At 37.5% G+C, this 22,564-nt stretch overlaps 1 protein-coding gene across 1 annotated transcript in view; it reads left to right on the forward strand.

Moving 5' to 3' along the window:
• GUCY1A2 (guanylate cyclase 1 soluble subunit alpha 2) overlaps nucleotides 1-22,344 on the forward strand; it is a gene marked incomplete at its 5' end in the record, with an annotated part of 135,701 nt that extends 113,357 nt beyond the window's left edge. The window contains 2 exons of the mRNA XM_083855792.1: nucleotides 10,332-10,486; nucleotides 21,266-22,344. Coding sequence (XP_083711918.1) covers nucleotides 10,332-10,486; nucleotides 21,266-21,473 — 363 coding nt within the window. The 3' untranslated portion in view covers nucleotides 21,474-22,344. The remainder of the gene's footprint in view (nucleotides 1-10,331; nucleotides 10,487-21,265) is intronic.
• Nucleotides 22,345-22,564: the final 220 nt, after the last annotated feature.

A 22,564-nucleotide genomic window follows, 5' to 3' on the forward strand; every position in this document is an offset into this window, starting at 1 on the left:
TTTTCTCTCTTGAATTGTGTATTTTTAGTTCAAATATTTCTAGATCCATTCAGCTTATGGGATCCATTGACTTGCTTTGTGTTTTGTTTATTGCAGATCATTAACAAATAAAATAAAACAAGTTATACTGAATTTTATTTACTTCTCACAACTCTGGGTGAGATTTCATCTACTTTATTTCATTTATCCAAAAATTTCAACTCAAGTTAGATACAAATAAAAATTATTAAATTGTCATGATTTAATCTTCACACTCATCTTCATTTCAGAGACACGCTGATAAAGAACAAACCACCAGAAAATAAAGGGATTCTTTTTATGAAAACACATCTTGCATGCATTTGGGAGGAAAGGAGTAAAGAATGGGACTAAGAGCTAAAGGACTTTTCAGCAAAGGTTGCACCAAGAGAGATTCTTCACCCACCTCTTAGTTGAAGAATTTGAGTGAAAAATTTTAAAATAAACCATAATCAGATAGGAGCAACAGCAGGAAAGAAGCAAGCAGTGAGAATGCTGGATAAGCGAAATCCAGGGCTGGGGGCTGTGCCCCTCAGCAGCCGAATGCACCCAATTAGTGTCATTAAAGGCTGGCTGGAGAGCAGTGACAGACAAGGAAGTTATAGATATGCCATACAATCATCTTCTACTGTCTCCCAAACTAGATTAAGTTTTCATTTTCAAATGAACACACAAAGATAACTGAGAATTAAAGTTTCTGGCTTTCTTTTCTGGTTTAACTCACAAATAATAGCATAAGTGTGCTTAAATTTTTATCTCTATGTTTGTGGGTTATAGAAATAGAAATTAGTTGATAAAAGCTGGTGAAGATGGGCAGAGATTATCTTGGCTTAGTAAAGTAAGGTTTGAATTTTTGCAATTGCAAAGTGAATAACCTAGATAAAAGAAATTATTATAATATGAATATAAGATTGCTATTTTTTACAGAATTCACAAACCAAAAACAACTGTATGTGTTGCCATGTTTTGTTCTCTGTCAGTGTGTTTCTGAAAGAGGGATGAGTGTGAGACACAGTGGGAGAGATCATTGAATGAAGGAAAGTCATTAGACTGAACATTGAAATCTTTCCTTCCCGTAAGTGATTCACCTTCATCTGAGAGCAATTAGTCTCTGTTTGGATTTTTTCATGTTCTTGACATCATCAGGTCTTCATTTGCTAATTTTTGAAAATAAGATCAGAATCTTTCTAGCCATGAAAACACCAGAACGTTCAAATTTATCCTGAATCATCTTCTTAAAATTGTAGTGCAGTTAAGAATTTTCTCTGAAGTAATTTAAACAAATGGTGAAATAGTATCTCATTTCTATTCATGGTGCATCTGATGTTCAGTAACAATCAGATACTGCCTGTAGATTTCCACCTTAAATCTTGGAATAGAAAATGGTACATTTTATATGAGTTGCAGAGTGATTTTTCATTCGTTTCATTAACCATTTTATTTACAAATTTCCTTTTTTTTAACATAGATTTTCAGTGAAGATAATAGAGCTGTACAGAACACTTTGAGTTCTGATCCTAGCTTTTGTTATGATTGTTTTTTTGGTGTCAAGAAAGTTTGATTGACTTGCTGAAGTGCTGTCTACACAGGAATCAGGAGACTCACTAAATGCTTAGATAATTTGCTAAAATCCTCAGTTCAGTGCAAACCAGCTGCTTTTCTCTTTGTGCTAATTCCCTTTGTTGTATGAAGTAGTTATTCACAACTCTGGATTTGCCTGTCTGAAAGACTTCATAAAAATCATTTTATGTGAATGTGTATTCTGAACTCACTGAGGAGGAAATTCACTTTTCCCTGCAGAGATCTGCAGCTTTGTGATGGTGAAGTACAAAGGCCAATAAGAAGTATTAATAAACCCCTTCCCAATTATAGCCAAGGTGAAGTCCTTTAGTCTCTTGTTTATGGGATCCATGCAGTCACAGAGCCTCATTTCCCTTTGTATGCAGTCACCACTGCCAGCTGTGGAGACTTGCTCCAGGCATAAGAGTTGGGTAAATTTTGCAAAAATCATTGTCATCATCTTACACTATCTTGTGTTCAACCTATAGAAATAACAGTTCTTGAAATCAAACTGGTGAACAAGCAAAGGAACACAGCAGCATTATCATTTTATTGTGAGGTGCTTAAGGATTATCTAATGCAATGAGCTGTTCAAACATCGGAACCTATAAGGTATAGAGTATCTGTGTGTCCCAGCTGTCATATGGAAACTTTCTTTACTTTACAGACTATTTTAGCCTTTATTTGAGTATGAGAAAGGGTTGTTATGTTGCACACTTAGTATTCAAGTCTATACAATGGTAGCAGTGCATTAAGTTTCTTCACAAGGAAGCAAACTATTTTTTAGCTATACAGCCTGCAATTCTGTGGATTCTTTATACACAGCTTGGGGTTTTCTTAGCCTTTCATCTTTCATGTGGTCATTCCTTGATTTACTGTTTCAAAAGAGGGCATATATTGATTTGTTTCAGTTATTTGTCTATATCACAGAGTCACAGAATCACACAGACTAATTTCTGTTGGAAAAGACATCTTGGATTGTTGAGTCCAACCAACCTTTGGCTGATCACCACCTTGTCAACAAGACCATAGCACTAAGTGCCACATCCAGTCATTTCTTGAACAGTTTAATGTGCTGTTTGTTAGACTGAGAAGTGCTGAAGGAAGTACTCTGCTTTTTCCCAACTTAAGAACTGGTACATTTTCAAAACCTTACCCACTTTTTTTTTTTTTTTAATTTTTTTTTGTCATGTCTACAGTGTCCATATAGAGCAGGGAGTTTAATAATTTTTTTATCTTGATGATGTCTGCCTTGGTGCTGATTGCAGGAAGCTGGGCCATCTAATAGAAACTACACACTTAAAATGGATCTCCTCTTCCTGCAAAGAGTGGTAACATACCTTGTGGTGGTAGAGGTTTAAATGACCTCGGCAACAATTTAGGCTTTGTTAATAGTGTGGAAGCTGTTGGGAAGACTCTGATATGTCATTATTATAGAGGGTAGATAAGGTTGCTTCTAGTAGTAAAACTGTAAGATTGTTATAGATCAGTGGTTCCATTTAAAAGCTGCTATGATCCTTGTTGATTGGTTCCAAGCTCTTCCCATAGCACATCAGTCTGACTTTGATCTATGTATAAGAACGTGCTGTGGTCAAAAGACAAAGCATGGCTCTGCCACTGAAAGGTCATTTCATTTTACAGTTTTGAAGACTGCAGGCTACATTCAAAGACCATTACATTAAAACATCTGAAGAAATTTCTGCAGTTCTACAAACAGAATGATCTTCTGATGGGATCCTATCCATCAACACCAGTGTTTTTAATGATTTATCCACAAGAGTGTAGATTGTTTTAAGGAAAGGTAAAAGTGTGTCAACTTTGTAGGGCCGAGAGTTGGATTCATCTCACCTTTCTTTAGCTGTCTGTTTATGAGGTGTCCAGGTTAAACTATTAAGTGTCCCTCTCTGTTCCACCAGGAGAGTTAGGCAGCCTCAGGAGTGACTGATTCAGCCTCTCCTGTGTGCCAGTTTTAGAATGCGAAGAACTGCAGCCCTGAGGTTATTTACCTCCCGTGTTTAGCAGGAATCTAGAAAAATGAACTGTTAACTTCTAGGTGGTTGCAATTAGGTGAAATTTACCTTAAATTACTAAATTAGCAAAACGATCAAAGGTTGATTCTTGAGGTTAAAATGCTTGGGTCAAACTTTTTTCTTTTTTAACACAGTTTTTTTGTTCCCTTAAATATTTTGAGCATGTGTCATTTATCCTTGTTAAAGTATCACCCAATCCATTCAGTATATGTCATATGATGGCACTGTGAGACAAAGATGTCCTCCTACACTAGGGATCAAAGAGAACTTTCTGATGAATTTTTTTCTTTTTTGGTGTCAGTGGAGGGGAGGCTGGGAAAAATCCTCCACTGCTATGTGGGCTTGTGTGAATGATTAGCTCTTTTTTAAGTGCCTGAACATACAGGTTCACATAGTAATTAAATTCCTACAGTGGAAATTACTATTTAAAGAAAACAATAAAAGGTGTTTTTTATTAAATGTCCCATCAGCAATTAAATGCAATGTTTTATTGGTGAGTGAGAAGCAGCTCATGAAGAAGCACATTAACTTTAATGTTTCTTCTTGGGAACCTTGGGGAAGGATATAGGTTTTATTTTTCTGTTTAGCAGCTCTAAAAATTCTCGTTTACATCATTTAACACCCACCTCTCCACTCACAACCCCCTCCAGTAAATAATTTCAGGTCAGAAGTTTTCTTACAGATGACCCAAATCCTCTTCTAATCTAGACTGTGAGCAGTGCCATAGTGAATTCACATGATCCCATTTGGCTCAAAAATAACTTGCCCCAGTGTGAACTTTCCTTTGATGCTAGAACTAACGAGCTCTCCAAACTAGTTAGTCTTCGTTTTCATTTTTATTTCATCTAATTCTTCCTCATACTTCTGATGGAGACCCACAGGTGTATTATTTTTCAGCACAGGTTATGAAATACAGAGTTGTGAAATAAAGAAAGCTGCAAGGAACCTCTGGCGGTTAACTGGTCCAACCACTATTCAAAGCAGGGCTAGCTTAGATCACAGTGGAAGAACTTCAAGGGAAAGCGAAAAATAATTTCATCCTTCAAGTCTGGGGCTTCTTTATGTAGAAATGCTTCATAGCTCCTTTTCCCACATTCAGTAGAAAATGACTGTGTGCCAAGATCATAGCCCAGGGATGTACATATACAGTGTGCATCACATTGGGTATAATTTAATTGCATCTCTTTTGCACAAACCACATGATTGCTTTACCCAATAATTATTTAAAATGGATTTATTGATCCCGAGGCATTCACTCTTTATTAGTTTATTTTTTAATTGTCCTTGTGTAATTTGCTGTATATTTTGCTTCAGATGGGTTGAATAATTCTTTGAGTAAAAATCTAGGAAATTATGATTAGAAAGATAGTTAAGTATTTATTTCTCCAAATGATGTTCAAATAGGGGGGAATATATCCTGTAATTTAGTTCTATGGAACACCTTGTGAAATTCAAGTGATCTAAATTTTCCTCTGAGCAGGTCTGTTCCTTGGCAACAATTCTGTAGTGAGCTGTACTGTCATATGTCCCTTTCCAGAAAGGCACTATTTATAAATCTATCTAAGAATACAGATAACCCACACACCAAAGCATATGCCAGGACATAGCTGTCAGTCCTATCAACTTGCAGCCCTTTGGAGGAGCGGAAAGGCACACTGACTCACCAGTCTGTGGCCCTGATTTCAGACCTCTGAGCTCTGGAGAGTCTGTTTTACATTAAGACATTTTACAAGTAAATGTCCCTGTGTAAGGCATATGTTGAGATTTAGAGATAGCACTGTTGTAGAAGCTGCTAGAAAATATGAGGGCAGAAAACACAGTATTTGGCAGATTATGTTTGAAATTATCTGGCTGTGTGTCATGGGCTAATAACTAAGACACCCTGCAAGAGATATCTTTCTCCTTTTTGAAGGACACTGCAAGTACAGAAGGGAGAAGGTCCATACTGAAACACAGAGTATCAATCAGTGTGTTAGGCCAGAAAGTGAGGAGTGCTTTTGTCTAAGAAATGTTACTCTACATATACCAATATACATCATTGAAGCTGATACCAAAAGTCTTGATCCAGCAGAATGCTTCCTACTGTATTTAATTGGTTTTCTGGCCTGGGCCATCCATGTGCCTGGACCTGTTTTCATGCAGCCACTGCCCTGTGCCATTGCTGAGCTCTGCTCAGCTCAGCACAAAGTCTTGAGCATCTGTCAGTCAGTCCCATTACTGAGGCTTGAAAAGATGTAGGTTGGCAGAGTGGGGGATGGCTTCTGCCCGTGACTGCTTTCCCAGTTGTGTCACCTACTTCCCAGCCTGCCCTCTCCCCTTCATCTGTGTCTGTGTAAGGCACACAGTTCTGAGAAGATGGGTTTTGTGTCCTTCTGAATGCAGCTGACCTGTGAGGCAATCTGAGACTTCTCTTTCTAGCATGGGAGTGTGTTTTTCAGAGTGTGAGAACTGTTTATTAAGGTCCTTCTTTCCGTGTGTGTGGTGGGAAGAAAGAATGCATGCTGAAATGTTATTGTAGTTCATATTAGAACCTTGTGAACATCAAACACCTTTTCTCTACAAAAAGAATTTCTTTTGGCTCAGGAAATCCCTGAACTAAAAATTGCTGTGGTTGTGGAGAGAGAACTTTGGAAATGACAATGTTTTTCTGCCCTGCACTTATCAGAAGACAGGTTTCATTGTTACCTTTAGTGTGAGTTGGAAAGTCTGCTTGCATGTTTTAGTATCAACTACTCTTTGCTGGAAGACAAACTCTTCTTCCTACTTTGCCTTTCAATTTATTTCCATAGTTCCTTTATTAATTAGACCACAGGAAAATGGTTCAAGGTGTAATGACTCCTGAAAGGAAAATAAAGCAGGTTTTAAATTATTCCTCAAGCTTCTTATGTACATGGTGCCATGCAAAAATATTTACAGTCTTGGTTATGGGCTTACAAATCTATTTTAAAAAGCATAATTCATGTTTTATTTAGAAGGAATGAGACTTATAGGCAACAACATGGAGAATTGAAAAGGGTATGACTTTGAAGAATGATTTTTGAGTTGAAAAGAAAAGGACTGAAAATCTTTTTGCACAGTACCATGTACATAAGAAGCTTGAGGAATAATTTAAAACCTGCTTAATTTTCCTTTCAGGAGTCTTTTTCCTGTGGTCTAATTAATAAAGGAATTAGTTTTAAATCTTGTAATGCAATGTCTCAGTTTTGACTGAAGGGAAATAAGGTTAATGTATTCTATTGGTTATCAATATGCAGACATAATTGCTCAATAAATTTTAGATTTGAGGAGGCTTAAAAAAACCTTCTTGAGTAGGTAACTGCTGCTTCTCAGACTCTTTCCATTTGTATTTTAATTTTTGCCTTGAAAATTATGTGAAAAAATATGGAAAGAGGAAGGAGAGTACATTTTTCAACAAGGTTTCAAAAGAGAAAAAACTCAAGAGCTTTGACCACAATTAAAATGACTGGACTTTTTTTTTTTTTTTTTTTTTTTTTTTTTTTTAATTATGGGAGTACTGATTAACAGAAAAGCTATTAAAAACAAATTAGCAATGATGAAATTTACTTCAGGCATGCCACTGCATTTGTTTACTTTTATTAAAATATTTTTGCCTCTTTCCCATAAAGTCAGATGTAGATGGGTTGTGAATTTTCAGTGTTGCATTTACTCTCGTCTCTGTTGGAATAGGCTTTATTTTGATGTAAGAGTGCAGTTTTCAGTATGGTGCCTAAGAAGGCATTCAGGCTATTGCAAGTAATTGAATTGCACAGCAGATAAAAACAAAACTAAACAAAGTAAAAACCCCAGCTCTTCTAGATAGAAAAAAGGAAAAACATGCTTTGGCAATGAGAAGCTATAAAGAGATAATATACAATTTTTCTAAGATTCGGGACATCAGAAATATTCAGTAACACAATGATCAGTTCAGAAAAAGAATAAATATTTGTGTGTTGTTTATCCTTGTTCCTGCTTGTTCTTGGCTTTCCTCTTGCAGCCAAGTCTGGACTACCAGCTCTCATTGATACCACTTCTGGCACATTTCTTCATTAGATGATGACCAGTGCTCCTCATCTTTCCTTATGAATCTTCTTTATCACTATTAAACAAAATCACTATCCTTCCTGTCACTCAGATATTAGACATTTCTGCTCTTTGTGCCTTGTCCAGTAAGAAATATCCAAATACTGCTACTTTCTCTATACAAATTTGGAAGCTTCTTTTGCTTTGCAAATAGCCATGTCTTTCCTCTCACATTACATTGATCCATGCAGGCTGCTTTTCTTTTACACCTCTGACTCATCAGTTTTTCACCACTTCAATACTACCACAGCTCTTGCAAAGCTCAGATTTGTTAATCTTTTTTTCTTCTTTTCCATTGTGCTTAGTTCAAGTTGTCCCTCTTTTCTAAAAGATCTCTCACAGGTCTCTCAGTATTTTTCCCACCAGTTCATGTTCCTCTTCCCGTTGTGTCTTCCAGTATCATGGAAACGTCTTTAGAAATGCTTTAGAAATATCTTTAGCTTTTGTTGGTCTCTTCACTCTTCCTTAACTATGGGAGGAATGGTATTTACTGGTTGTTTTTTTTTCACAGCTATCTTCTCTTTGTGGTAGTTTCCAAAGACTCATCTTTCCCTTTGTGTATGTAATGCCTCTGAACTTTCAGATTCAGCTGCATACTTCCCTTTTATCTTTACCCAAATTATTAAGGACATACAAAGGAGTAGTTGATACAGATGAAAAGCATGTATTTTATTAAAAATGCTCCATTTAGAACAGTTAATAATGTATAATTTGTCCTACATATATATTAAAAGGTGTAAACAGAGTTATGATAGACAAAAAATGCATCCTTGTGTTGTCACCTGATTTTAATTTTCTGTGCTATTATTAATATATAATGGTGACTGTTCTGAGAAAGCACTGGTAAGGGCTACATGTAAATATAGCTTGGGAACTATATATTTGTGTAACTGTTGTTGTTTTAAGTTATGTGACCTAGGCAGATTTTCTTTTCTGTAAAAGTAATGTGAAAGGTTGATATGCCCCAATAAGTGCCTTCTTGTTAATAATTTGATTACACATTTTTTTCCTTTGTAAAAAAGCACCTTAAGCTGTTCACACAAGTGTTTTCAACTCGGTGAGAAAAAAGACCAGAACAACGTATCTGCAAATGAAGTAAAATGCTGAAAAGACACATTTAAGTAAACATATTTCTCTAAAAAGTACTATAGGACCAATGTAATGGGTGTTCTTGGTATAATAAGGCACACCAAGGAATAGTTCATGGCAAGAGCATCAGTGTTTGCAGGCTCTTTTCTTGTAGAGAACTCTATAATAAAGCAGATGTGGAGCTTTATTGTAAGCCATTCTTCATGTGCTTTATCTCTAAGGTTTATTGAGAAAGCCTACATCAACTTTCTTCCACCCAGTGAAAACTTCAGGTTTTGACACTCTCTGTGTAGTTTAACCTGTATTTGTGAGAATATATCTATCTTTTTTATTGTAGGACCACATGCTTTTTAAAAAGCTCTTAAGATAATACAGAAGAACCCTCATGTCTTTTATCACTGAATGATAAAAAAACTATGTGGTCTTGTAAAAGGAAGCAATGAAAAGGAAAGAATAAAAGTAACAAAACAACCAACCATAACTTCAGCTTTTAGTGCATATATTGCAAAAGCAAATTTTATTTTCTTAGTATGTTTTTTTTCCTGTCATATTGTCCATCCTCTCTAATGTATACTCTTATCCCTGTGTTTTAGAGGAAAACAAACTAATACTTTTTCTTTCAGTTTCAATCTGGCCTTTAGATGTGATTGAATGTACCACAGAAGAGATCACAGCACACAGTTAATTCGTGATTTTTAAATAAATGTGCGGAGTAGCAATGGAACAAATAGGTTTCGTTAGCTCTGTTCCTAAAATTGTATGCAAAATGACTAATTCACCTTCGATCTCACAAGAACAAAACATTGTAAATGGGTTGTTTATTATTTATTGAAAGCTGACAGTGTGCTCGCTGTGGTGTGAGCAAGACTTCCTGCTCATAGTCTCTCACTGAGGGCAGGTACTGACCTCACCTATATGGAGAAGGGCTGTTTATCCAATTCATTACTGCAGAGGTGCTTTTTTCACTGGTAATGGAGAGTGGAGTTTTAACATTGGTGCCTCCGTCTTCTGCATTCTCACCACTCCAGTATCTCTCTGTCTGACAAAGTGAGGAAGACCTTAGACCTTGAAGAGTTTGGAAGAAGAATATGATGGAGATAAAAGTAACTTATTTATTCACTCTGCTAAACTATTCTTCCTGCCAGTTTGAGAAAAATTGGTTATTACTTTAAAGCCTGTGTTAGAAGTGGTGGCAAAAATAACCTCTGTAATGTATTTATTTATGTAATTAGAAGGCTGATACTGCAGTAACTCTGGATGATCCCATCCTATTCTGCTCATGATTTCTGTTTTGACTGTCATGGTTTACAGATAATGTGCACAGAAGAAAATAGTTTTAGTGAAAAGATAATTATCTTTTTGTTTTTCTTTCTTTTAACTGCATCTGATTTAAGCTAGAGAAATAGGAGAGCCTATTTTCTTCCACTTCACTCTTTCTTCTTTGGTTTATTCTTTACTTGAGAGGGTTGCTTGTAACTGAGTGCTAATGACATTTCCACTGGTGGCACAAGAGAGCCAGCCTGATGTGGATCTCCTGTTTTTTTTTTTTTCCAGATGAGGATAGGCATCCACTCAGGTTCAGTGCTGGCTGGCGTCGTTGGCGTGAGAATGCCACGCTATTGTCTCTTTGGGAACAACGTCACCCTTGCCAGCAAGTTCGAGTCAGGAAGCCACCCACGCCGCATCAATGTCAGTCCCACCACTTACCAGTAAGTCCTCTTAACCCTTTCCTATTGCTTTTACTTCGACCTGTTTTCACTTCCATCCTGTAACATGCTCTGTCCTCAACACATGAAATTCAACAGAAAGTGGGTAGGACATCAGGATGGCTGGAAAGAGGTATGGCTTGGGGATGTCTGTCTTTTGTTTGTAGGTTTGTATCAGAATGAGCAAAGAGGTCAGGCATGGAAGGCAAGGAGGCACGACAGAAAGACCAGCCATTCCTGCCTAAAATAATATGTAACAGAAGAAGTGGGAGATAACTCCCAAAGCAACGTAGTTTTGTGCACTATTACAGCTTTTGACTGAGGATTTGGGTTCCACCCACTAAACACAATTCATGAAAGAAAGCATACTCCCATTGTCTCAGAAGGAAGTCTAATTTTGCCAGTAAGGCCAAGCTTACAAAGAGATTAATGCTTCTTTGAAGAAAAAAAAATCTTATTTAGTACTGTAAAGACACACTTGATAGAAGCATTCTCATAATGTAGGAAAAAAGATTGAAAACGGCAAAGTATTATCCCTAGCGTTTTGAAGAAATCATGCAAATGGAGAGAAGGCTTGATTAAATCTGGTTATGAGGAGCAGCTCCTAAATAAAAAAGGTGTTCCTTATTGTTGAAATTTGACAGTTTGATTATTAGAATTTCTACTGCTTAGATTACAGCTGATGCACTCACTTTTTTTTTGGCAGGATATCTCAATCTTCCAGTGTTCTGTATCTGAACTAATTTTCTGAAGTAAGGTTTTGAGACTGTATGGTAAATCTGTACACAGTTGCTCAAACAATATTGCTTTTCTTTCTTTCTTTTTTTTTTTTTTCCTATTCAGAGCTGTGAATCTTCTTTTCCCCCATAGCTAACTATGTAAATAAAAATTTTAAATGGGATTTCTTCATCCAAATATTGAAGTGTCTGCTATGCTAAAATATGAATCAGTCAGAAATTAAAGTTAAGAATAATTAAACTAGTGCATAAAGTGACATTCTTCTGAAAAGCCCATTCACTTGAGATCATATTTTGGGAATGAAGCAAGTGTAACAAATTGAACAAGAGGTAGAAAAACTGAATAAGCTTTGTGTCATAAAGTGAACAGAAATAGATTCATACAGTTGTCTGGTAATGTGCAAGAGAAGAACAATCTATTATTCTCCAAATCTATCCAAATCCAATCAGTTATTGTTCACACAAAACATTTTAATTTAAATAAAAATAAATTCAATAAATATATTGGAAATTTCTGTTTGGAACTTGGCATCATTTGAAGATAAATTGGTTTTGGGACCTTCCATACACAGCTCTTGGCTCTTGGTCATCCACTGTGGGTTAGGAGGAACCCTCTAAAACCTTGTTTGAATAGTCTCTGTAATTTTGTTGACCATTTGTGCTCCAGTTACAAAAATTACACAGCTAGCAGGGCCTTTGGTTTGTGGTCTGTTAGAAGGTGAACAAGGCCCTGTGACAGGGAGCTAGACTTTTCTTGAACAATCAGTTCTTAGAGAGTGCTGTTCTCCAACCTGAGATAGCCTTCAAGAAATTCTGAAAGTGCTGTACATACTTTTTCAGGAGAGATCTTGGCACTTCACAAATGAGGTTCAGGGGAGTGATTTCACTTGGGGCTATGGTGTTGCTTGCTCATGTTTGTGTCCCTGAGAGCAGAAACTGGTGAGCTAGACAGCTTTATGGAAATATAAACAGAGAGTGTCTGTGGGACCTGTGGTGCAACACACTCTGTTCATGCTGGGGCCAGAGTGACTTTCCTTGTACCAGTGCACTGTGCTGCTTGTGTTGGATTTGGTTACGAGTGACACAGCACCTCCTCTGTGAGACACAAATCTGGGGTCATCATTGAACAACTGGTCTAGCTGAAGATGTTTCTGTTCACTGCACGTGGATTGGACCAGAAGGGCTTTAAAGGTCCCCTCCATCCCCACTGATTCTATGGTTCTGTGACTCTATTTTCTTTCCATCACAATGCTGATAAAAAGACTGTTATGAAAATTAGTTTGGGGGCCTGTGTATGGAGCTTGTTAGAAATCTGTAGGTTCATGCTGCCCTTTTTCTGACTCCTAGTACATTGTGGCACAGAGAAGATGGCTTCTCTTAGCCTGTCTTATCTCTGCCTAACTACCATTGGGTGCATTGTCCTATGGTAGCTAAAATGTGAGTCACCTTGGAGAGCATTCTTACTAAGTCCCAGGTAACAAAATGTGAGTAGATCTTCTCACGCTGCTTATCTTTCATGTTGTATCAAAAATAGGTCTACAGGTTTTTTTTCCACTTCCCTTTAGTCCTAGAAATCTAGTATAAATAGGGCCATTTTTTTCTACTTTCACCTTATATGGCCTTCATGTCTGTACTTACCTTGTAGAAAGTTATCAATGTAGACTGTTGCTTCAAAAAGGGAAGAAGGTAGAAAAGTGATTAATTATGTAGTAATGCTGTGCCATAAAATTGCAAAACAATACACAACAAAATATAGAATTACTGGTATTTTTTTATCTGCAGTATTTACTCAGGAGAAAATCTGTTGTCAACATGCTGAATAAATTCAGTGCTTGATTCAGAGAACTTGCAGTGGAAATAACAGGCTAGACACATGGTTTCAGGTGAAGGAAGTAGAAATGGCAAGAAAACATGTGTTTGAATGAAATGCAGTTATCATTCAAGATGAGTGGCTAAAAGTAGTGATGATCAGGCTAGAAACAATTTTCTATTACAGGCTTGGGAAATGATGTGAAAAGATAAAATAAATGTGCATGGGGCAACGTGAAAAGCTGATTTCAAGCCATACCTTCTGGCATAGTTGAGAGCTTGAAAACAAACAGGGAAGAAGTCAAGAAATGGCACTGTTGACACAGTGGCCAGAAGAGACTCTAATTACAAAATACTCCAAGGGGCAGAATTATTCAGAGTTTCTGAAAGTCATCTGTGAGATTTAATGTAATTTCCTGGTCATGTCCAAATCAAAAAGTAGTGATCTGATGCATCCATATATAACTTTTCTTAAATATAATTTTTATGAATATATATTTATTGTGTATAGATAAAGTGATTAATCACAGATGGAAATGTATTTGTATCTGAATTTACATTCTATTAAATGATTCTATTTGATCATGCTGTGCTGTTGTGCACTTTGTTAATACTGCTGGTAATATTTCTATTTCTAAGAATCAGTGTTTTCCAAAGTAGATAATTTTGCAGTCAGTATGAAAACAACAGAATTTTCAATTATTTGAAACTGCTGGCATTTATCATCATGTGTTTGTGTCTACCAAGGCCCCTGATGGAAGTTGTGATACAAGTTTTACAAAGCATGCAGGTCCTGGTTACCAGCTTTCATTTTGCAGTAAAGGTTATGCATCATAAAGTGTCAGTGGCATTAAAATAATAATCACACTTCAGAATACCTATTATTGGTTACAGACACGTCCCCTCAAGTCTGTAATCTGCCTTAGTAAGAATCAGAGTGTAAAATGATAAGTACAAGGTGTGATGTTTGTTGCTTAGCAGCAGGAGTGAGCCTGGGGCAGCCTTGCTCCAGTTACACCTGCCTGGGCAGAGAGCTCTGCTATGTGTGAAACAGCACCTTTTACAAAGGTGGGCTTTGCATTTTTTGAATCTGAAATATCACTTCTGTTTGAAATATCCTGTTCTCTTGACTCAGACAAGTCTTTGGACACAAGGATCACAAAGTCCCATTTGCTTTGCATCATGGAGCATTGTGAAATTGAATCACTGAAATAGTATTGGTAAAACTTCCAGTGAAAAATGTGGAAACTGGAGAGGAAGTTGAGCATCTCAGACTAGTCCCCGTTTAAACATATTGACAGGAAAGAATAGTAAGAGAAGTTTATTTAATTCATCTACATTACCCTGAATTGAATAGAATTACCCTATTTTTCATAGTCAGGAAGGAAGCACAGTAAGATTTATGAGACTCTTCAGCACTGGAGAGAAATTTAATATTTTTTTTACTTTTTTGTTTCAGCCTTTAATAATGATTTTTATGAGGTATTAATATAATATACCCACATTTGTCTTGTTTTCTTAGTGGTGTTACAATATCATGTTTTGGGATTTCTAAGCAGTTATCAAAAGCAGATAAATGGAGTAGTTCCTGTTTGTCAAGTAAAGCCTATTTAAGAATAGATTATTTTTTCCCCCTCTTTCTACCTCTAGTCTTTTGCAGCATGTATTTCTCTTGTGGAGAATGTGCTTCTGGCACGCAGTGCTAGGTACAGATACTTTCCATTATCACATGCTGGGCAATGCATCTGGGACCTGAGCTTAGGCAAAGATGAACAGCCTGTATCCCACATCTTTATCTTGATTTAGGAGAGAGGGCAACCCAGGTCTATCTCCTTATTGAGCTGGGTGAGGTCATTGTGTGTTCACCTGCATAAATTGCTTCTCAGCCTTTAAAATTGATTAAAACCACTGTAGGTTTTTAATAGTTCTTTCACAGAAAGTTGTATGAAAGAAGTTTTAGGCAATTAAGAAGTATTTCTATACTTCTCTCTTTACAGGGATTTTAAATTAAAATTAGGCTTTTCTTTAAAATCCTTATTGATTTTTGTTTTTATGAAATTGTTTTTCCTATGGGTGATATCTATTTATATGTATTATTTCTCCTAAAGGTTATAGCTATCTCTACATCTGTTTTTCTGCCTTATATGGTCAAACCAATGGGCTTGCTCTCCAAGAGCCTTTTCAGATTTTATTTCTCAGCAGCCTTTAAGAAAACCTGGTTTTATGTTGGTCAATTCACCATCTATGTTTTCAAGAGGTGGACAGATAATTTAGTTTTGGACAGATTGGGAATACAGCCTGTTCATGGGCACAAAAACTTATTACTAGTCTAATTTTAGAAGCATAGTCAAAATATACTCTTTTTTTTCTTGGATTTCTGCTCCCAGTGTCACCTGCTTCTGTGAGGCTGTACCCCCATATAGTCACTGTGTTTTGTGACGGTGGTCCTTGGGCCTCTGGTGTCTGTCTGTGTTTGTGCTTTGTGATGCTGTATTTTTGTTCAAGGTTCACTTTTATTCGAGGTTCACTCTACACAGAATAGCTGTGCTAGATCACTGTTCAGTAATTAACAGCGTATGTCATCCCACAGTTTCACACAGCTAATCTAAAGCTAAAACATGTTTAGGCAAAGTTGGCTACACAGCTGTTAAAACTACTAAAAGTTCAAGCCTGGAAAAATCCAGGCGAGTCCTGAGGCCAGCACTGTTACATCAGTGTAAAGCCTGAGGCCTTTTAGTAGCAAACCTGTGCACTGAGCCTCTGAAGTCTCAAACAGAGAGCAGAAGCCCAGTATTCTTTTTGCTTAGGTGGATGAGAAAGGAAAGTATTAAAGGTCGGAGGTTGACATTCACTATGCTGAGTTGTATGAGGTATGCAATATATTCCATCAAAAATCATGACTGGCCCTTTCATTACCTTACCACAGCTGACCTGTATGAAGAAGAAACACCAAAACACTAACTTCCATAGTTTAAAAAGTAATAAATGTGCTGTGAAATTAATTAGGTAGAGATGTAGTCTAGGGGTTTTTCCCAGTCTCCTTATGTTCATAGCATGCACAGAAACTGAGGGAGAAATTCAAACCTGCTAAAGTTTAGAATGAAATGCACTGATTTTTAGCATTACAATAGCAAGTTCATATGTTTATATGGAGTATTTTAAGAGCAGCCTTCCAAAATTTCCAATGAGTGCAGTAATAATTTATTATCTGTATTCTTATGGAAACAAATGAGCTGGTTTATGTTATCAAGATGCCCAGTTTGCGAAGCAAGCAACACTTATTGCCAGAGAGGAAGAGAGCAACAGTCCACGAGGAGACAGTCTTCTCATAGGCTGTTTGGAAAGCCATTAAAATTACATTTTCTTAATTATACCGATTAATGGGGTGATGTAAACAAGGTTAACTAAAGGTTTTACAGTACTTTTAGAATTAGGGCAGAAAGAACCTTTTTCTTTTGTTGATATCTCTCCCTGTGGAAGAAAGCATTTATGGAAGATTGACCTGGCCAACGTGCTTTACTTGGTGCATGCTATGTTTAGGAATGAAGTGCATAGTCTCCTCTGCGGTAGAGCATTATATTTCTCTTAAAACTTTTGTTCAGTTTTGGTCTATCCAGACCAACTTTCTTAAAAGAAAAGTTCACATTGAAGTTAGTTCTGAGTGAGTGCTTTTGTGCTCTGATCCAGCAATCCACTGAAAAAGTACAAAAGTCTGTCATCTCTGAGAGATGGAGGGAAAAACTGTGGGCATGGAGTGAGTTAAAGAATCATCATGGGAAATATGCACTCAGTATAAAGGGCTTTGCAACAAATAATTCTGTAATAGCAAGTCTCCATTAGTTCAAATTGGAGAGATGAGCAATCACCATTTCTTAATTCAAATTAGAGCACTGGCCCTATGAACCATTCTAAGTTTAATAAATGCAAGTGCCAGATTCTGCACGCGGGACCGGGCAACCCTGGTTGTGTAGGTATGATAGACTGGGGAATGAGAGGCTGCAGAGAAGCACTGTAGAAATGTACCTGGAGATCCTGGTCTGTGGCAAGTTTAACAATAGCCAGCAGTGCCCTGGCAGCCAGGAGGGACAACCCTGTCCTGGGGGACATCAGGCACAGCATGGCCAGCTGGGCAAGGGAGGGGATTGTCCCCTCTGCTCTGAGCTGGGGCAGCCTCACCTCCAGTGCTGGGGGCAGTTCTGGGTGCTGCAGTATAGGAAAAACATTAAACTATTAGAGAGTGTCCAGAGGAGAGTGAAGGGTCTGGAGGGAAAGCTGTATGAGAAGTGGCTGAGGTCACTTAGTTTGTTCCACCTGGAGAACAGGAGGCTGAGAGGAGACCTCATTGCAGTCTGCAGCTTCCTCTTGTGGTGAGGAGGAGGGGCAGGCACTGATCTCTTCAGTCCTGTGACCTGTGACAGGAGTCAAGAAAAAGGCACAAAGCTTAGTTGGCGTTAGCTTAGCTTAGAGGTTTAGGTTGGATATCAGGAAAAGGCTCTTCACCCAGAGGGTGTTTGGGCACTGGAACAGACTCCCCAGGGAAGTAAGTGGTCACAGCACCAGCCTGGCAGAGTTCAAGAAGTGTTTGGGCAGTGTGCTCAGGCACATGGTGTTGACTCTTGGGGATGGTCCTGTGCAGGGCCAGGAGTAGGACTTGATATTCATGATGGATCCCTTCCAACGCAGCATATTCAGTGATTCTATGGTTTTCTGAATATAGAAATTCTGATGAAGATACTACTGTTTCTTGCCAAGATCATTTGAAATATAATCACCGTATCATTTTGTCTATGTGAAGAAAGAGCTACAGCTTTTAAAAGCTTCTTCAAGGTTCCCGCAAAGTATAATCCCAATTTTCATTCACACGTAGACCTGAATTTTTTTCTTAAATGAAGGAACTGAAAAGAAAAAAGAAATAATAGGATAATTCTCAGATACTATCTCGTTTTGTCTGAGAGCAAGAGCATTCCCACCAAGGAAGGGACAGAACAAGAATTTTAAAAGCTTTGGAAGATTTCAGGTTAGGAGGAGAAGGCGTCAAGGTTAATCAACTGCAAATCAGTGTTTAAGAAATTCTTCCTCCCCTGAAACATCAACGAAAGAAGACAAGCTGAGGGCAGACCTAATTCCAGGCAATTTATAGGAATGCCTGAGTACCCTGAGCCTCACAATTTGAGCTCTGAATTGTAAATTGTGTATCCAACTGCTTGAGTGGAACCCAGAATTTTGAACCTGTGAAAAATCTACTATAAAAATATCCTTTGCAATAGTCCCCTGAAGGGAAATTCACAGAAGTGATTCAGAAAATACAGCTAAGATAAATGCTTTGGGATATTTTCAGGCTAGTTGTTATATGAATATTCCTGAACTGCGGAGGTTGTGTAGCTTCAGTTTAAGCTCTCTGAATATGGGACAATCTGGGAACAATTTTTTATACAGTTTAAGCTGCAATAGAATTTCCTGAAGGCGAAGGATAAGACTGTGCTCGCAGGGTATATTGTTCTTTCAGGCTTTCACAACTGGCAGTCTGACTTGTTCACAAAGGTGTGCTCTGAGAATGGTCCGCGAGGTGAGGCAACCCATCAGAACTGGATGCCACCACCCAGGAAATGTTCCAGAGCAGGAGGTTTTACACTGTATCTTCTTCTGAACCAGAGAGAAAGTGCAAAAAGTGGATTGCATGGGATAGTGTGGCTTGGTCAGCAGCTGGTGTCCAGCCAAGATTAGCCCACCACAGTGTGGCTCCCTTCATATCCCTAAGGATGTGCATTATTCATTCACCTGCTTGGCACAAGGATCTTTTGGGGTTCTTTGTACCCATAAAAAGAAATTCAATAAACTTAGAAAGAGCCATGGCCATCAACTGCTATTGATTTCTTTTTAGCATCACAAGTGGCCTAAAAGTAAGAGGGGAAATTTTGCAAAAAAATATCCTTACTGATATGCACTGAGAATTTGTAGATAACTTGTTTCTTTAGTATATGCACAAAGATGTAAGAAATCAGAGGCAATTTCTGAGTTATGATCTCATTCTCAGATTGGGAAGCCAAGTGTCAGGACCAACATATTATTTAAAGAATTTGAAGAACCTTTTCTTTAGGAGAAAGCTAACAAGAGGTCATTTTCATCATGACGAAAATCTTTTTAATAGTATTATCCTATGAGCCAGATTTTTTTTCCCCTTAGAAGTGTAAAGTAGGTTGGCTAGAATGTAATCAATCAGAAGTAACTTCCATTAATACTTGGTAACAAAGATTTCCTGCCATGCTTGCTTGAGAGCTGAAATGTTATCCCAATGAAGGTCAGCTGGACAGTTTCTGAGGGTTAGAGGCTGATTCAAGCAGTGCATCTGATACAGGGATGTAGAGTCTATCAAAAGCTACAGCAGTGGAGGAGTCTTCAAAAGACTAATTGTCTGTCAGTCCTGGAGCATTTAATTGTAACCAAGTTACAATTCACAAAACAAGTAAAAATAAGATGGGTAATTAACATCTTGCACTTTTTTTTCTATGAGGAAGTAGTATAAAATATCAACTTAGTGCCAGCCCTGACCTGAATCAAAGAATATAGATATATTTTACAGTTTTGATTTGTACATCATTAAAATTAGATTTTGTGAAACTCTGATGAGGAAACCACTGATTTTAGGAAGGCCAGATGCTCCATAGTGAATAGTCAGTGTGGGGAAGAGTGGCTATAATGAAAGCTTACCAATTTAGCTCAGAAAGTTCTAAGATTTCAGCTGTTACATGCAGGAATCTAACTTGGGAAGCTTTGAAGAGTTATTTCAGTATATTAAGCCTGTAGTTTGGACATACAAAATATTTACTACAAACGTTGCAGAGATGAAAAGAGAGAAGCTTCTCTTTAGAGGCCTCCACAAACATTCATGCAATTTAGAAAATATTGCAGTATTTTGATCATAAAATTGACAATCTAGACCTTCAAACCACACACTAAATAAAGTTCTCCACAGAAGTTCAAAGGCAAAAACTTTGTTGGGTTTATAACCAAGTGATTATTTAAAAGCTGGAAAGAAAATGCCTTTATATGTCAATAAGCTCACGCAGACTGTCTCATGCAAAACTCATGAAAAATACTCAGTAAAGGAAGTGCCATTGCATGTACTGGCAGTGCATTCATTCATTCATTTGCTTTCCAGAAATCAACTTTACAGACATTAAATAATCTACCTATTACAAAATTCCACAAAATTATAAAGTTCTTCCCAATTATGTTTTTGAGCTTCCAACTGGTTAAGAGAAACAATAAATACTGTTGGAGGGAAAAGAGGAAGAATGCTTTTGTATATCCAACTGTGCTCAGAATTTGCTCATTGTCTCAAAACTACTCTTTTTAATGCTGCAAGGGATTGAATAGCACTAACTTAATTTACTTTATTAACTGGAAACAAAAGGAAATTGTATAGAGTTACTTCCTTTATTTTTCAAGTCCAGCTAGTTCTAGGGAAGATACTTGATAAAGATGCCCTAAATTTTCAGGTTTAACCAGACAGATTTCTCCACCATGGCTAAGATGGCAAATGATAGAAGGTAGCATAGCTGGGTCTGTGGTGTTGTACAAGCTGAGCAGGCATGCCAGGAGATGGCTTTGTGGATCCAGGGAAGCTGGATCCCTTTTTGACCCAACCAAATAGCCTAGATTATACCCATGGGTACTATTGATGAATAGTGACAGACTTGATTCTGCTGTTGAAGTTGGATTTGCTCTATTTGAACCCATTTTATGAAAAACAGTGCTATTGAGTCTAAGAAGGGCACAAAATTACATCCCTGCTTTTATCTATGAGATCTCCTAAGCACTGCCACCTTCATACCTGTCTTCTAGCGGGAAACCTGCTAGTACCCATCACTCTGAAATGTTAATTTCTGCCCAGTAAAGTGTTTTAATTAAACCAGATGATATGTTCTGGACAACTATCATTATGAATTTGTTTCTCTTTTTGGTACATTACTTTCTGAATGCTGACACTGATTTTCAGAGAATGTTTTTATGAGCCATCCTTTTAGCTGGTCTCAGTCAACAGAGCCCCTTGAAGTTAATGATGATAAGTTCATATGTATTAGCTGAGGATACTGACTTATAATTTCTTTATATGTTATGTAATAGTGTCAACTCATTTTTTACTTGCTTGCACATAGGATCCACCTCTTCCAAAGAGGCGTTTCTGGAATTTGTTTTACAGTGTTCTATATCCCTCTGTTTTGTTTTTCTCCAGACTTTTGAAAAAGGAAGAAAACTTTATTTTTATCCCTCGTTCCCGTGAAGAGCTTCCAGAAAACTTTCCAAAGGAAATTCCTGGGATCTGTTACTTCCTGGAGGTCAGAAGTGGTCAGAAGCCACCAAAACCTTCCATCACGTCTGCCAGAGTGAGAAAGGTGTCCTACAACATCGGCACCATGTTCCTCCGGGAGACCAGCCTATGAGGCCTGCTGCAGATCAAAGACTTGTCACAAAAGCACAAGCCCAGAACTGGGTCATGACCGGGGAGTTGGAGGTTCTTTGTGTTTCTCTGCCTTCTTCTGAACAGGCAGTAGAAAGCTCCATGTAATGTCAGGCAATAATCATTTTTAAAGGTGGGTAACTGCTGTCAGCAAACAAAGTGGAGATAGGGAAAAAAAAAGTTAAACAATGTACTTCCACTTCCAGAGGAATTTCTTTCGTAAACTTCAGTCTGGCCCCTCTATGGCAAACAAAACAACAAAACAAAACCCCAACTCTCAAATTAGAGGTTGGTCTTGTTTTGTGCAGAAAGGATGATGGTTCTCTGTAGATTTGCACCAGCTAAGCAGAATTGAGAGTCAGTTCTGATTATGCATTCCTATATTTAATGTGTTCTTCAGTAAGGTAATGATGTTTTTTAACTTTATGAACAAGCATTTCATACATATACTGTAGAGCTATTGTAACCTTCCTGGCAGGAGGAATTATGACTCAGTACAAATATTGTAGGAATTTTACCTATTTTTATACATATTTCACTTTCTGGCTAATTACATTCCACATACTGTAAGCTGAGTGAGCTTAGATAGCTTTTCAGAAGAAGTTACTGTATATTTCATACATTCTACCTATCAAACCTTATTGTTATACAAGTGGGAAAAAGGCATTTCTTGACTTTTTTGGCAACAAAAAAAATCCAATATTTACATAATAAACCCCCCACTTTGGTAAATCACTTTATCTGGTTTTTATGCTAAAGCTTTAGATGAGCACTGTCTTCATATGTAAAATAATGTTCAGTATTTGTCCTACAGTGTTGTATGTCCAGTCCTTCCAGGACAATGTAAACAAAGTGCAGAAGATCAATGTGTGGACAAACAAAAAAAGTTCTCTTCAATGGGACTTGTTTTCCCTCTAAATTATCAGCCAAACTGATTTTTGGTAAAAGTCCTGAACTTCTCTAAAAATTTGGTCTCGTGAAAACTTATTCTGAGGAACTCCAGTGGACATTGGAAGCTCTTTGTATGCTGATTTTCCATATTTATTAGGGCTTGTGCTCCTAGTCCAGATTGAT

This window comes from Zosterops lateralis (genome assembly GCF_965231275.1).
Source record: "Zosterops lateralis genome assembly, chromosome: 2".
Lineage (NCBI taxonomy): Eukaryota > Metazoa > Chordata > Aves > Passeriformes > Zosteropidae > Zosterops > Zosterops lateralis.